Here is a 13,358-nt window from a genome sequence, read left to right as displayed (position 1 = left end):
GACCTATAGGAGACCAATCTGAGACCTATCTAAGACCAATCTGAGACCTATAGGAGACCTGTCTGAGACCAATCTGAGACCAATACTCAGCATGAACTAAATCATGGAACATTTAAATATACAGATGGCACTGATATTCTTGTATATTAAACTAATTTAAATGTGTATCATCTGCTTCCAAGTATAGTGATGACTCATATGATAATCAGTGTTTCTAAGACGGTCTAGAGGAGCCTGTAGGAGGAGCCTTAAATTATTCAATGCACACTTTGCATATCTGAGAGTTAAACTCCCTCCTTGATGTAGATACCCATTAAAAGAAGACAAGATTGAGAAACATCCTGATCCCTCGCTCTCACTACAGGACCGGTGGGCTAAACTTCATCCGTCGAGACTTCATTCAGAAGAGAACTGGGGCCGTATGTATAAACCCACTCAGAGTAAAATTTAGTCTGAAGTCTAAGAATGACATTTACCTTTTATTTCTAAACTAAAGAATAAGTGTGATTCATAAAGGTTCCTAAGTATTAAGACTTGGTCTCAGCTCCTAAATTATTTAAGAGTGCTGGAGAGGTCTCCTAAACTAGTGAGGAGTACCACGATAGCAGCAGAGAGGAGGAAATATGATCTATTGGGGTTAAATGATGATAAAAAATTTGATCATCATGGTATTCTTTTTTTGTAACTGACCTTTAAGAAATGTTATAGCCATTAACTCTTTCCCCGCCAAACACGGAATTTTCCGGGTTTAATGAAAAAACGCATCTGCGCCAAACACGGAATTTTCCGGGTATCCGTGTTTTAGGTGGTATACGGTAAGGAAGACCCGCGCGCATGTCCTGAATGATTGCGCAACTCTTTGTTTAGAGAAACAGATCGCAATCGTCTCAAACAGTAGTGAGAGTATCAGACAGACAATGCAGAGGTATATGGCTGAAGTACTGGAGGTTAATGGACTCGGAGTCCGATCACTCTTTATTTGATCATTCTGAATCTGATCGGGACGAAGTAGTCAGTGAGAGAGATGCACATGTTCATGCTAGCCATGGACGTGCCGCAGATAGATCGTATAATATTATGACACTATAATATGTATGTGTGTGTGCAGGCATTTATGTGTGGCTGTCTAAATATGAAGGTGTAATTGTCAAATTATTTCTCTCTTTGTGCACATTTACCACATTGTAATATGTGTTTGTGTGTGTGTGTGTGTGTGTGTGTGTGTGTGTGTGTCTAGGCCTGTTTATTGTAATTCCAATTATTCATTATTCACAGGTAGAACACAGAGAGGCAGAGGCAGAAGTTTTATTGCAAAAGTTACATTTCCCTTACATCCTGGGAAATTTGATATATTTTACATTTATTTTATGTTTTTAATTTATTTTGGAAAGTTTTATATATGAAGGAAACAACATCTGAATGTATTCTGCTTTTAAATGCACTTGTTTGATAAAAATACCTTTTTCTCAGTTTTTTGTCCAAAATGTTGTGTTTTTGACAAAACCTACCTCTGTTCAAGAGGCAATAACAAAAGAACAGATGAAGATAAAATAAAAACGTTTTTTTTTTGCCTAAAAGCAGAGGCTCAGATCTTTATTTTTATATACATCATCTTCATATATTCATGGAAGAAAATATTCAGCGGGGGCATTCAAATTTAGCGAAAATCGTCAAAAACCCTGGCGGTGGCTGGCAACTTTTTTTTAAAACGCTGGCGGGGAAAGAGTTAAGGAAAGTAATAATTACATTGTTGGCGACTGTAAAAATATTCACCAGTGATGATCAGTCCACAAAGCAGGTCTTAATAGCACTATTGCATTCTAACAATGGTTGTACTTCAGAATGTGTTTAGAACTCTCCAGAATGATATTTGCATTCACTTTTGAGCAGCCAATCGGCTATGCCCTGGGCTCCAGTTCGCTTCTACGCAAAAAAAAAGTTTCTAATTTGCCAATCAGCGTCGTCGAATTTCATGGTTTGGGGGCCCTGAAAATATCTCCCGTCGTACCGAGATTAGAGGAGTGCGTGCAGTATGTGAAGTATGGCGGCAACGGAGACGTCGAGTTGCACTAATGTAGTCGTGGGAGTTAACGCGCCCCCAAATTCAGTTAAACAGGTGTGTGTTATTGTGGCTTGGTGTCTGTTACAGTGACAAGAGTTTAACCCTTGTTTAAGTTTAAGGCCTTGTCCTTTTGGATATTTTCAAAATATGCATATAACCCATATCTTTTAAATGTATTGTTTACATTAAATTAAACTAAGATTGTATGTTTAGTAATTGAACCTGAATCAATTTAAAATTGATGTGCTATATTTCAGAACAATATATTTCTATCATCCATTTAGTTTATTATTCAGCCACTCTGGAGAAAACAGTGATGTCATCGTCCAGCTCAGTTCAGTTCTCAGACAATGGAGTCAAAGCAGATAATATTGTTGAAAAAAGGGCAAACTACAGCTACAGGTTTTAAACAGGTTTTTTTTTTTTTTTCAGTGGCAAAACTACTGGCAAGATGATGGACCAAATGTGTCTTTCTCTGCTTTCTCTTTCAGGTAAAACATTATGCAAAACATTCAAATAAAGAGAGAAATTAGCCCAATGATTTGCATATTTTTGCCATTTTTTACAAAGTGTTCTGTGTAATATCCTACAAATCTTTGTGGAGGACAGTTATAAACTGACAATTAAAGACAGCATCTACTAAAGAGAGCCAAAGAAAAAATACTTCTCAAAGATCAAAAAGCTGTCCAAGAGACGTCACTAGCGGCCGATTATTCTGAAACTTAATCAAGAAATAAACAACAACAACAACAAAAAGAAGGGTTAATTTAAAATAATGTAAGTTATGTACACTCACCTACAGGATTATTAGGAACACCTGTTCAATTTCTCATTAATGCAATGATCTAATCAGCCAATCACATGGCAGTTGCTTCAATGCATTTAGGGGTGTGGTCCTGGTCAAGACAATCTCCTGAACTCCAAACTGAATGTCAGAATGGGAAAGAAAGGTCATTTAAGCAATGGTTGTTGGTCTGAGTATTTCCCAATCTGCTCAGTTACTGGGATTTTCACACACAACCATTTCTAGGGTTTACAAAGAATGGAGTGAAAAGGGAAAAACATCCAGTATGGGTCAGTCCTGTGGGCCAAAATGCCTTGTTGGTACGAGAGGTCAGAGGAGAATGGGCCGACTGATTCAAGCTGATAGAAGAGCGACTTTGACTGAAATAACCACTCGTTACAACCGAGGTATGCAGACAACACACACAACCTTGAGGCGGATGGGCTACAACAGCAGAAGACCCCACCGGGTACCACTCATCTCCACTACAAATAGGAAAAAGACGCTACAATTTGCAAGAGTTCACCAGAACTGGACAGTTGAAGACTGGAAAAATGTCGCCTGGTCTGATGAGTCTGGATTTCTGTTGAGACATTCAGATGATTTGGTGTAAACAGAATGAGAACATGGATCCATCATGCCTTGTTCCCACTGTACAGGCTGGTGGTGGTGGTGTAATGGTTTTCTTGGCACACTTTAGACCCCTTAGTGCCAATCGGGCATCGTTTAAATGCCACAGCCTACCTGAGCATTGTTGCTGACCATGTCCATCCCTTTATGTCCACCATGTCCCCATCCTCTGATGGCTACTTCCAGCAGGATAATGCACCATGTCACAAAGCTGGAATCATTTCAAATTGGTTTCTTGAACATGTCAATGAGTTGACTGTACCAATATGGCCGCCACAGTCACCAGATCTCAACCCAATAGAGCATCTTTGGGATGTGGTGGAACAGGAGCTTCATCCCACAAATCTCCATCAACTGCAAGATGCGATCCTATCAATATGGGCCGACATTTCTAAAGAATGCTTGTTGAATCAATGCCACGTAGAGTTAAGGCAGTTCTAAAGGCGAAAGGGGGTCAAACACAGTTTTAGTGTGTGTTCCTAATAATCCTTTAGGTGAGAGTAGTTTGTGTTATTTTAAATCATTAATCGTTATGATTGTTTATAATAATGATATGGTTGTAAATGACCTTCTTAACCAGAGAACATTAACACAGTGATTGTTGTTTTACATTTTAAATTACAATTTTAAAATTAAATCTTAGACAAAGTATATTTTAAGTGTGCCTATTATGCCATTTTAATTTCCTCATACACGACAGCACTGTGATCTTTGCAGAGCTTTAACAATCACAAACAGCTCTATGACATCCTGCATGAAAAGGAATATATCATAAAGCATAATTCAATTCAAGATGTCTTATTAAACAATCTCAAATACTTACAACAGAAATACTACAGTCTTAAACGAGCATAAAAAAAATCCAGCCAAATAGAAACAAATACATCGAGTCTGGCTTTAAGAAGGACAACGGGGAAAATGATGTATAAAAAGCTTGAAATGAGTGTATTCTGTCGACAGGACTCCTGTCACTGACTCTGTGTAAACCACACGAGTATATTCTGATCCGACAGAATATGCCGTGGGCAAAAGCTCAAACCTACTGTAGGGAAAACCACATCGACCTGGCCACAGTTCAGACCGATGAAGACTGGGCCACTCTGCAAGAAGTCTCGGATGAAGAAAAGTTTCGTGGATTTTCCTGGATTGGACTCTACAATGACGTCGGCAGCTGGCGTTGGTCTTATCAAGAGGAGAGTTTAGTGTTTAAGTCCTGGGATCCTTTACAGCCGGATAACTACGGTGTGGGAGAGGAGTGTGTCGCATTTTATTCCGCTGGATCCTGGTGGGATCGCAACTGTGACGAAATAAGATATTTTGTGTGTAGCAACGGTGAGAAACACTCTTCATTGATGCGCATTTATTACATACAGTATCCATTTATTTATTTAGCGTACACTTATCCACAGCAACTTTCAACTTTCGACTTTTGTTTTTAATATCAGGCTCTCAAAAATGTTATAAAAATTTGGATATTTATTTATCGTCCGTTTTATTGGTAATCGGCTTTCGGGTGTAAAGAATGATCAGTTATTGGCCAACACTTTCATATCAGTGTTTACATCCCTAAATTTTACTGTAAAAAATGATTTTTTGGTTACTAGTGAAAAAACCCAATGTAATTTACTTGAAAAAGTTAGTTCAGGCAAGAATTTAAAAAACTAAGTAAATGCCATATCAGTACTTATTTCAAGGGAGTATAAATGAAAGTGTAAATATCAACTCAATAAAATTAAGTAAAAATTACTCAACTTTTCTGATACTGGGGTTCCCATCATGCACTGGACCTTGAATAATTAATGAGGTTCATTTTTCACTGGTTTCCAGCTGTATTTACACTGTTTTATCATTGATTTTTGTTTTCAGTATTAGTAAATTGCCATTTTGTGACATTTCGAGTAAATTTTTTGCTTAAAACGACACATTCAAACACAAAAACGATCCATCAAATGTTACCACCATTGTGTATTGTCTACCAAGTATTGAGGTGTTTGCGTTCACATAAGGCTTAAAGTCTGACATGATGTATATATAAATTACTTGGATGATCTAAGTAAAGAACATACTATAAATGACTAATAAAATTCAAGATAATTGTTTTAGTGAAGTGTAACACAAAGACAAAGGAAATCGGTATTAATCAACCTTTTACAAGCCGAGTTAAAATTACTTATTTTTTGTAAAGTTTACTTAATTCCACATTCCAAGTAAATTTAACTTAAAGATTTCTAATTAAAGCTACTGATAAATATGTCTAGGTTTTTACTTGGCAAATCTTTGTAAATTTACTAGCATTTTCTGAGTGAGATCGTTTAGCAAGGTTTTTTCAAGTAAATCCTACTCCAAATTTTTTACAGTGTACTTCAAAAAACAAAATATCTCAACATAGATATAAAACTCAAAATAGGTGATTAAAGGGATAGATCACCCAAAAAATACAATTGTTTGTTAATTACTGAACGTCATTCAAAGTCTTTCGTGGAGGAACAAATGATGCAGGTTTGTACACTAAAAACTATTTGGTGGAAGATTTACAACTTTTTACTTAGAAATTACTAGTAAATTTCACAAATAATTTCAATTAAATTAAACACGACATTTTGAAGTAGAGTAAAAAATTGAGTTTCCCTGAAAACACTTATTTACACCTTTGAACTATGCCTTTATACGCTCATTTTATCCGTGCTGGGTCCATGTAAACTATGGAAATATAATTGAAAATTGACTTCCGGGAAAAAATTTGGCTGGTCTACACTCGTTAAAGAAAGTGATTTTAAAAATGAGGTTGTCATGCCTCTTGTGTTGTTTTCACAGAAAGAACCAACGCAACCAAGAATCTGGTTTTGATCAAAACTCTAATGACGTGGCTCGAGGCTCAGAAGTATTGCAGAAGGCATTACACAGACCTGGCCACTGTTAGGAGTCTAGACGACAACAATAAGATCGTCAGCTTGATAGCAGCTACGTGTGATCCCTGGATCGGACTGTACAGGGAGTCGTGGAAGTGGTCAGATCAGGCCAACTTTACTTCCTCAACCCATTTCACTGCTCAGAGACTCATCGGGGGGACTGAAAACTGTGCCGGTGTTTATTATTATAGTACTTCTATTGACGAGACCCCCTGCACTGGACTTTATTACTTCTACTGCAGCACTGGTGAGTCCTTTACCTTCGTTATTTAGTTGTTTTATGACAAAATCTGATTATGACTGTTCATTTAATAACGGTTTCCCAAACTTGAGGTTAATGTTCAATTTATAAATATGATATAATTTATTTAACACATTCACATGTTCACATTTTTGGATGTTGGTGAATGGTCACATGACATGCAGATAAACAACTAAAATATTGAATATTTTTCTTCAGTGTTTCATTGTAAAATGCTTCATTTTAATTTGATATGATTTAATTATATACACCCATCTTAAAAATCGGTTCCACATTTTGGGTTAGGGGTCTCAGAGTGGTCGGCCACTGATCGCTATCGGCCGATAATGGCTTTGGCGAGTGTCTTCAGTGTCACTAAACAGAATTAGCACGTAAAAAGTCGGTTTGGTCTTAAGTTAACAGCTTGGAGTCGTGTGTCAGTACTGTGTATTGGATCCGTGCAGCTCTTAAAGGTGCATAGAATGTGTTGAAATAATATTAAAATTTTATGGGGCTTATTTTAGGGCATTTAAAATGTCCAGATGTGGTTTTACAGGTCCATTTTTAACTCTAGAAATTGGCTCTATAATGAAATGGACTGTTTTACCTTATTTGAAAGGGTCATGAATAGTAATGAGGAGTTCTGCTCTGATTGGCTGTTTCACTCGGCCTCGTTGTGTTCAAAGACAGTTCCCGTATACAAGACGATATGATCATCTGTTTGGCAGCCTACATCATTTCCCAGCCCGTAGAACCGTTTCCGGGAAAGTTGTAACGGTTTGACATTCTGATAATGGACAGTCCCAATATTAAATACACCAATTTTGCTGTCTCTAGCTTATTGCCTCTAGCGCCACCACCTGTCCAAAGTTTCACTCAAATTATGCTAATAAATTGTGAACCGTAAGGGCTATCAGCAACATTCTTATTTCAAAATTCATTCTTTTTTCCTCTGATTCCTGGGCTCAGGACGATTCGATTACATCATATGGCGTCATTTTCCGTCATAAAAATATGGCCGCCATTTTTAATTGTCCAAAAAGCCTACTTTAGCGTACTAGTCCTAGGCTGTTTGTCCGATTTTCGCCAAAATTGCACCAGATCATCTCCAGGCAGTGCTAACAAAAAGTTAAGGAATTCAAGTTGTTCATTCATCAAACCGTTTTCGATAAACGCACAAACTAATTTTACGTAGCGCTTGCGAAAACAGCCGAAAGGCTGTATCTCTGCAACGCTCAATTGTATTCAGACCAAACTTGGTACATGTCATCACAAGCATGAAAATTCATCAAAGTGGTCTTGTTAGATTCAGGGCGTCATATCCAATTTTCCCAGCTCAGCCATTTTGAATTATGTGCTAAAATGGTGTATTTTTTAAATTGTTACGAAACTCGTAATGGGTCATCAGTACGATGCCCTGAAGGAGCCTGAGAAATTTTCAAACAGCTCCACTTAGTGGTAAAATTAAATTAAATGCTTATAACTCTGGCTGTGGTTGACTTATTTTAACGTGAGTCATATCATTAGACTCCCGAATCCTTGCCGAGTCCAACGATACCAGACATGCCAGATTCCGACATATGGTTTGTGCAGCTTTGTAATTTAGTGCTTAAAAAACATTTGCGAATTTCTTCGAAAACCGCTAGCCCGATCGAGATCGAACTGAATCAAAGTCACGTGTCATTTTTGATGTGTTTTCTCACATAAATGTCTATAACTCTGAATAGAATAGGAATATTTTCACCAAAACTGACACACAGATGTATGGGCTCACTCTGAGGACACATACAAAAAAAAATATGGGACTGAGCCTCTTGGTGGCGCTATAATAGAACAAAACATAAAATTCCCATTGACTTTAATACCGTATTGTGATGTAAAATGCTATGCTTAATGAATGCATTGCTGTAACATTCCGAAGCAGCATGCCCCAAAGGTAATCAATAGATTGAGACAGCGCCACCTGTTGGTCAAAAGTTATAATTTAATTTCCAAAAATGCTAATAACTTTAAAAAAAAAAAATCTGCCTATTGTAATGACACTGATCTTAAGAGATTCCTTGGGTTATTGCGAAAACATAGATACCAGGTTTGCCATAATCTGCCAAACTTCCTGTCCGCCATCTGTATTTTCTTTTAAAAACCTTCTTTTTCGAACAAAACCGTTTTTGAATAACAGCAAAGTTGAGGCATTCGGGCTTTATCTCTGCAATGTTTTCACATTTTGACACCAAACTTTGTATGTCATTGTCACCTCACTCTGATCACAACGCATTGATTTCATAACTGCGCCACCTGTTGGTCAAAAGTGATAAACCATTAAGTCATCTTATGAGTTACTGTATATATAATTTAAGCAATTTTGCCTAAAGTCATCTTTAAATGTCTTAATTGCTCCTTGCTGCAGTTGGTCAAGTAATTAAATTAAATTAAATGTCTTTATTAGCCTATTTCTTCCCTAAATGCTAATGTTAGACCTACCTGAAAAAAAAAACACGTACAGCGCTGTTTATTTTTTTTCTTATCTTCATTCAATTTTATGAATTTGCGCTACTGCTTAGTAAATTGTTAATTTGTTATTTTATTACTGACGGTTTACTTTGTGAATTCAGTTCACAGTTATAAATCAGGCTTGTGCTGTGTGTAAGCTATCGTAAAAACAAAAATGCACAACATGATTAAACATTTAGGTGAGATATTTTTTATTTTATTTTTTTAAATGTCTAAAAAATGAGTGTGCTTGTCCTGCAGTGAAGAGAAAGCAGCAGCTGATCCGAGTGCAGGTCAAAGCCAGTGAGAACGCGAACGACGCTTCATTGAGTGCACTCGTCTTAAACAAGGTGGGTTTATAATACTGACTAACATTAACCCTCTGGTGCTCTTCAGTCATACGTTCAGAAACAATCTTCCTAACATTGTCCGGCAAGCAGACACACTGTCAGTTCAAATCTAGATTAAAACACATCTCTTTGACCTAGCGTACACATAACACACTATAGACTTCTATAATTCAATGTTAGGCTGCATAGATTAGATTAGCCGGAACCGGGAACACGTCCCCTAAATCCTGATTTACTCGTTACATCATTAGAAGCTAATATTAGTCTTAGTTTATCCCGAGGTTTACCACAGTCAGGATAGGATAATTCCGGTTCACGTAGCTACGCCAAAGCAATAAAATTCTGTATTTTAAATTTTACGGCCAGACAAGTAGTTTGTTGAGGGTTGGATTTTTAGGGAAGGACTACATGCCTGCGCACATATATATTCACACGCACATACCTAACTCCTAATACCGTGAGAGAACTTACAAGTTTTCTGTTAAAACAGTGTTGTGTTAGCAGCCCCTAAGTTAATAACGAATGATCGTTGCGTATCGACAAACTAGCTGTTTAGCTTAACCAGTTTCGGCAAGATTTGTAAAGTGTAAGATGATAATTTTGAGGAGAAATACATCAAACTTGTTTAATAAAAGCCTGTTTTTGTGGATTAGATACAGCAGATGTTGAGCGATCAGGACGTCACACTCACGTGGAGGAAACAACCGAACGGGAAAATCTTCCAGAAGAAGAAGACCATACGGAAAACCAGTAATGCCAGTTCACCAGTTTGCCCAAGACGCGTTCTTCCATGAAGTGACACTTATCTCAACCAATGTCTGAGTTAAACTAGATGAATTACAACTTATAAGTAATTAGTCAGAAATACATTTACATCTATTAATTTAGCATTTATTCATGTAGCAGACAGATATGTACACCTGAATATGAGCTGACAAATGTAAACACTGTAAACTTCTCATGAAGAATAAATAAAGGCCTTTGGGACGATATATAAAACTGCATCAGATCTTCTCACAATAACATGAACAGAAAGCACAACTGAATTAAAACCACTTAAGCTGAAGGCTGTTGGTTTGGAGCCACGTTTACTGACCATTTCAGATTGTTTTTTAAACGAACAAGTGTGGATATAGTGCCCTCTAGTGTACGCAGCCTGACCACGAATCTTTACTGTTTTAAAGTCCCCCTATGTTAAAAAAATCCAGCTTTTAATGTTGATAATATGTCTGTGTGGTGTTTTAATATGCTTTATGAGCAAATTCATGTCAACAACATTGCCATGGTGTATTTTCTCCTTAAAACTGCAGTGCTTCAAACACACAGTTTAAAATCGCTGGTGTTTCTGACGTCACAAACGACCAATCAGATCAACGTGTGATCGTCAACCAGTGGATCTCTGAGCTGAGTGAGTGAGTCATTTGCATATTCATAGAAAAACTCATACTAAATGAGGCAAGGGTGTGCAGTTACATACAGCTATTTAAAGGCATGAAAGAAAAAACATTTAAATATGTAAATTTGGTGATCAAAGATGAGTTTTAAGGGATGAAATCATTGACTACAGGGGGACTTTAAAAGATAATTTCAACTTTTAATATCACAATTGTAAGTTTACATCTCACATCTGACTTTTTAATAATTATTTTGATTACCTTTTTATTATTCATTCTGTGGTGGAAACAAGCTTTCATAATTAACAGCAACTTTAATGAAGTCAGATTTATTACATTAAAACACATCATCTGCTTTTTGTTCCCAATTTTCCCCATTTTATCTTAAAATATGTATTTCTTCATATGAAACATGGGGAAATAACATGGGTTCTACTTTATTTTGATAATCCACTTTATATATATTTAGATACTCTGATTAGAGTATTAGTAGACTGGGTTAGTAGAAATAGTTGACTTGTATTGTGAGGAAATGAATGAAGGTGAGTGAAAAAGATTTTGTTCTCTTTGTATCTTATTTCAATTAGGATCAATCACATATGCATATTCATAAGTAAATAAAGAAAAACACTGTCATCACTCTGTTGACAGACTATTATTTTCTTCTGTCCAACTATATGAATTAGAATCACTGAATCTAACAGATTTGACTCGGTTGAAGAGAGTTCAGGAATCAAATGTTTCAGTTCAAAGAGTCGTGTGACACTTTCGGTCAGGTTAGTCTCAGTATCTCCTTTCCAAAGGCAAAAATCGAATAAATCGTTTTTCACATCCAAAAACAAGGAAAATCTGAACTGTCCTACCATTCGATGGCTTCAAAGTACAGCTATCGAAGTGGAAATGGTCCGAGGGCGGCTAGCTCGCATTCTGTGTACATGTCGTTCAACCAGACGATTCCCCTCAGGAGATTATACGGCACAAAAACTGGAATTACAAACAAAACACACAAAAACAGCCTTGAAAAAAGACAAGGCAATGGGACAAGTATTTTTCGTAACTATCATGTCAAACATTCATTACACTCGTCAACTCTTATAAATCAATCGCTCTCACTTCATGACACAATTAGCATTTTTTTTTTCCTTTTTCACATGTGGTATCTTTAGCCCGCTATTCAAATACACGAGGCCTGTTCTACTAACTTAGCTCTTCCTAAATCACTTCAGAGATTTTTACCATGTCTTATATGAAATGGATTAATAGCTGAATTTTCACTCACCAAAGCGAATCAGTTTCAAAGATGACATATTGACTCCGAAATACGATCCATGTGCTTCTCCTTCGAGCTTCAATTCACTCTTTTCTCTGTTTGAATTTTCAGGCTAATGTATTTAAAGTCCAACTTTGATGAGAATGTGTTGGTTTGGTGCAAGTATCAATGAAAAATTAATATGCTGTATTTGGATTTTTTATTTCTAGAAAATATTCGCATGATTAAAATCGCACTCTTTACATTGTCGTCTTCTCTGCGCTGGCTCGGCAGAACTGCGGATCATACACACAAGTCTTGTACAGGTCCATTCAGCACATAGTTATAGGCATCTAAAGATTTATATGCCATCAGTTTCTCTTTACGATTGGTTTCTCTATAAGGTAGGTGTAGAAGTCAGGCCACTCACCCGAGGTAACGTAACGTTAATCCTGTCAGATCGTCCATGCGTTGAGTTAGCGTGTAGGCGGCTACAAGTCGGCTAATCTGGTTCTGCCCGTTAAAAAGAACTTTTGGAAATAACAATCCCGATCCTGGACAGTGAGTGACCTTACACATTAAGATAAAATCTGATTTTCTCCAGTCATTGTTAAAAAACAAGCTAACAATACTTGCTAACTAGCGTTAGTGAAGCGGCCAGAGGGATCCCAGATAGCAAACTGACATTGAATCACCGTGGAAACATGACATCGAAACAACGTTGATCTTTGCTCATCGAATTAACGTTGAACCAACGTCAGACGCGTCATTCTTTTAAAACTAGCGGAAAATCAACTTGAAATCGCGTTGTTTCAACGTTATGAAAGCAGTTTTTCGATTTTCATTTAGCTTTGAAGAATGGCGCGTCTGACGTTGGTTCAACGTTAATTCGATGAGCAAAATCAACGTTGTTTCGATTGTTTTGGTTCGGATGATCAATCACCGAGTCCTGAGCCATTGATGAGCATATATCCAGATTTATTCATACATTCATGGTCGCGTGCTGCCACTACACGCACCAAGCTAATTGTGTCTGTCACCTGCTGCACATGCGCCCACATATATTAGACAGGGTTGCCACTACTCCATAAAAACAACCACTATCATTACATCTTCCCCTTTTTTTTTTTTTTTTAATTTAGATTAAGTATAAACAGTTAAACTTGAAAATAAAATAAAAACATTTTGACATACAATTACACCCATCTAATGATCTCAGTCTTTTACAACCAGTCTGTCAGGACTGGAT

The 13,358-nt window shown here is 37.0% G+C and overlaps 3 protein-coding genes across 4 annotated transcripts in view; 1 reads left to right on the top strand and 2 right to left on the bottom strand.

Annotated features, from left to right (window-relative positions):
- LOC120477339 (putative C-type lectin domain family 20 member A) overlaps positions 1 to 11,845 on the bottom strand; it is a 77,056-nt gene extending 65,211 nt beyond the window's left edge. Inside the window, exon 1 of one of the 2 annotated variants that reach the window (XM_089131804.1) lies at positions 11,724 to 11,845. In XM_089131804.1, coding sequence (XP_088987930.1) covers positions 11,724 to 11,726 — 3 coding nt within the window. In that variant the 5' untranslated portion in view covers positions 11,727 to 11,845. The remainder of the gene's footprint in view (positions 1 to 11,723) is intronic. The other variant, XM_039668894.2, reaches the window with a different exon arrangement.
- The window catches only part of LOC120477340 (macrophage mannose receptor 1), a 67,491-nt gene extending 55,646 nt beyond the window's left edge, over positions 1 to 11,845 (bottom strand). Inside the window, exon 1 of the mRNA XM_089131803.1 lies at positions 11,724 to 11,845. Within this exon, the coding sequence (XP_088987929.1) occupies positions 11,724 to 11,726 (3 nt within the window). The 5' untranslated portion in view covers positions 11,727 to 11,845. The remainder of the gene's footprint in view (positions 1 to 11,723) is intronic.
- On the top strand, positions 4,446 to 10,962 carry LOC148998565 (lymphocyte antigen 75-like). Its single transcript, XM_089131810.1, has 4 exons — positions 4,446 to 4,808; positions 6,291 to 6,632; positions 9,378 to 9,466; positions 10,120 to 10,962. Exons 1-4 carry the CDS (start codon positions 4,493 to 4,495, stop codon positions 10,258 to 10,260), a joined length of 888 nt encoding a protein of 295 aa, XP_088987936.1. The 5' UTR covers positions 4,446 to 4,492; the 3' UTR covers positions 10,261 to 10,962.
- Positions 11,846 to 13,358: the final 1,513 nt, after the last annotated feature.

The sequence above is a fragment of the Pimephales promelas genome, chromosome 1, assembly GCF_988280905.1.
Source record: "Pimephales promelas chromosome 1, fPimPro1.hap1.1, whole genome shotgun sequence".
NCBI classification, from domain to species: domain Eukaryota; kingdom Metazoa; phylum Chordata; class Actinopteri; order Cypriniformes; family Leuciscidae; genus Pimephales; species Pimephales promelas.
The sequence above is the reverse complement of the archived record's forward strand: the minus strand, read 5'-3'. Positions and strand labels throughout refer to the sequence as shown.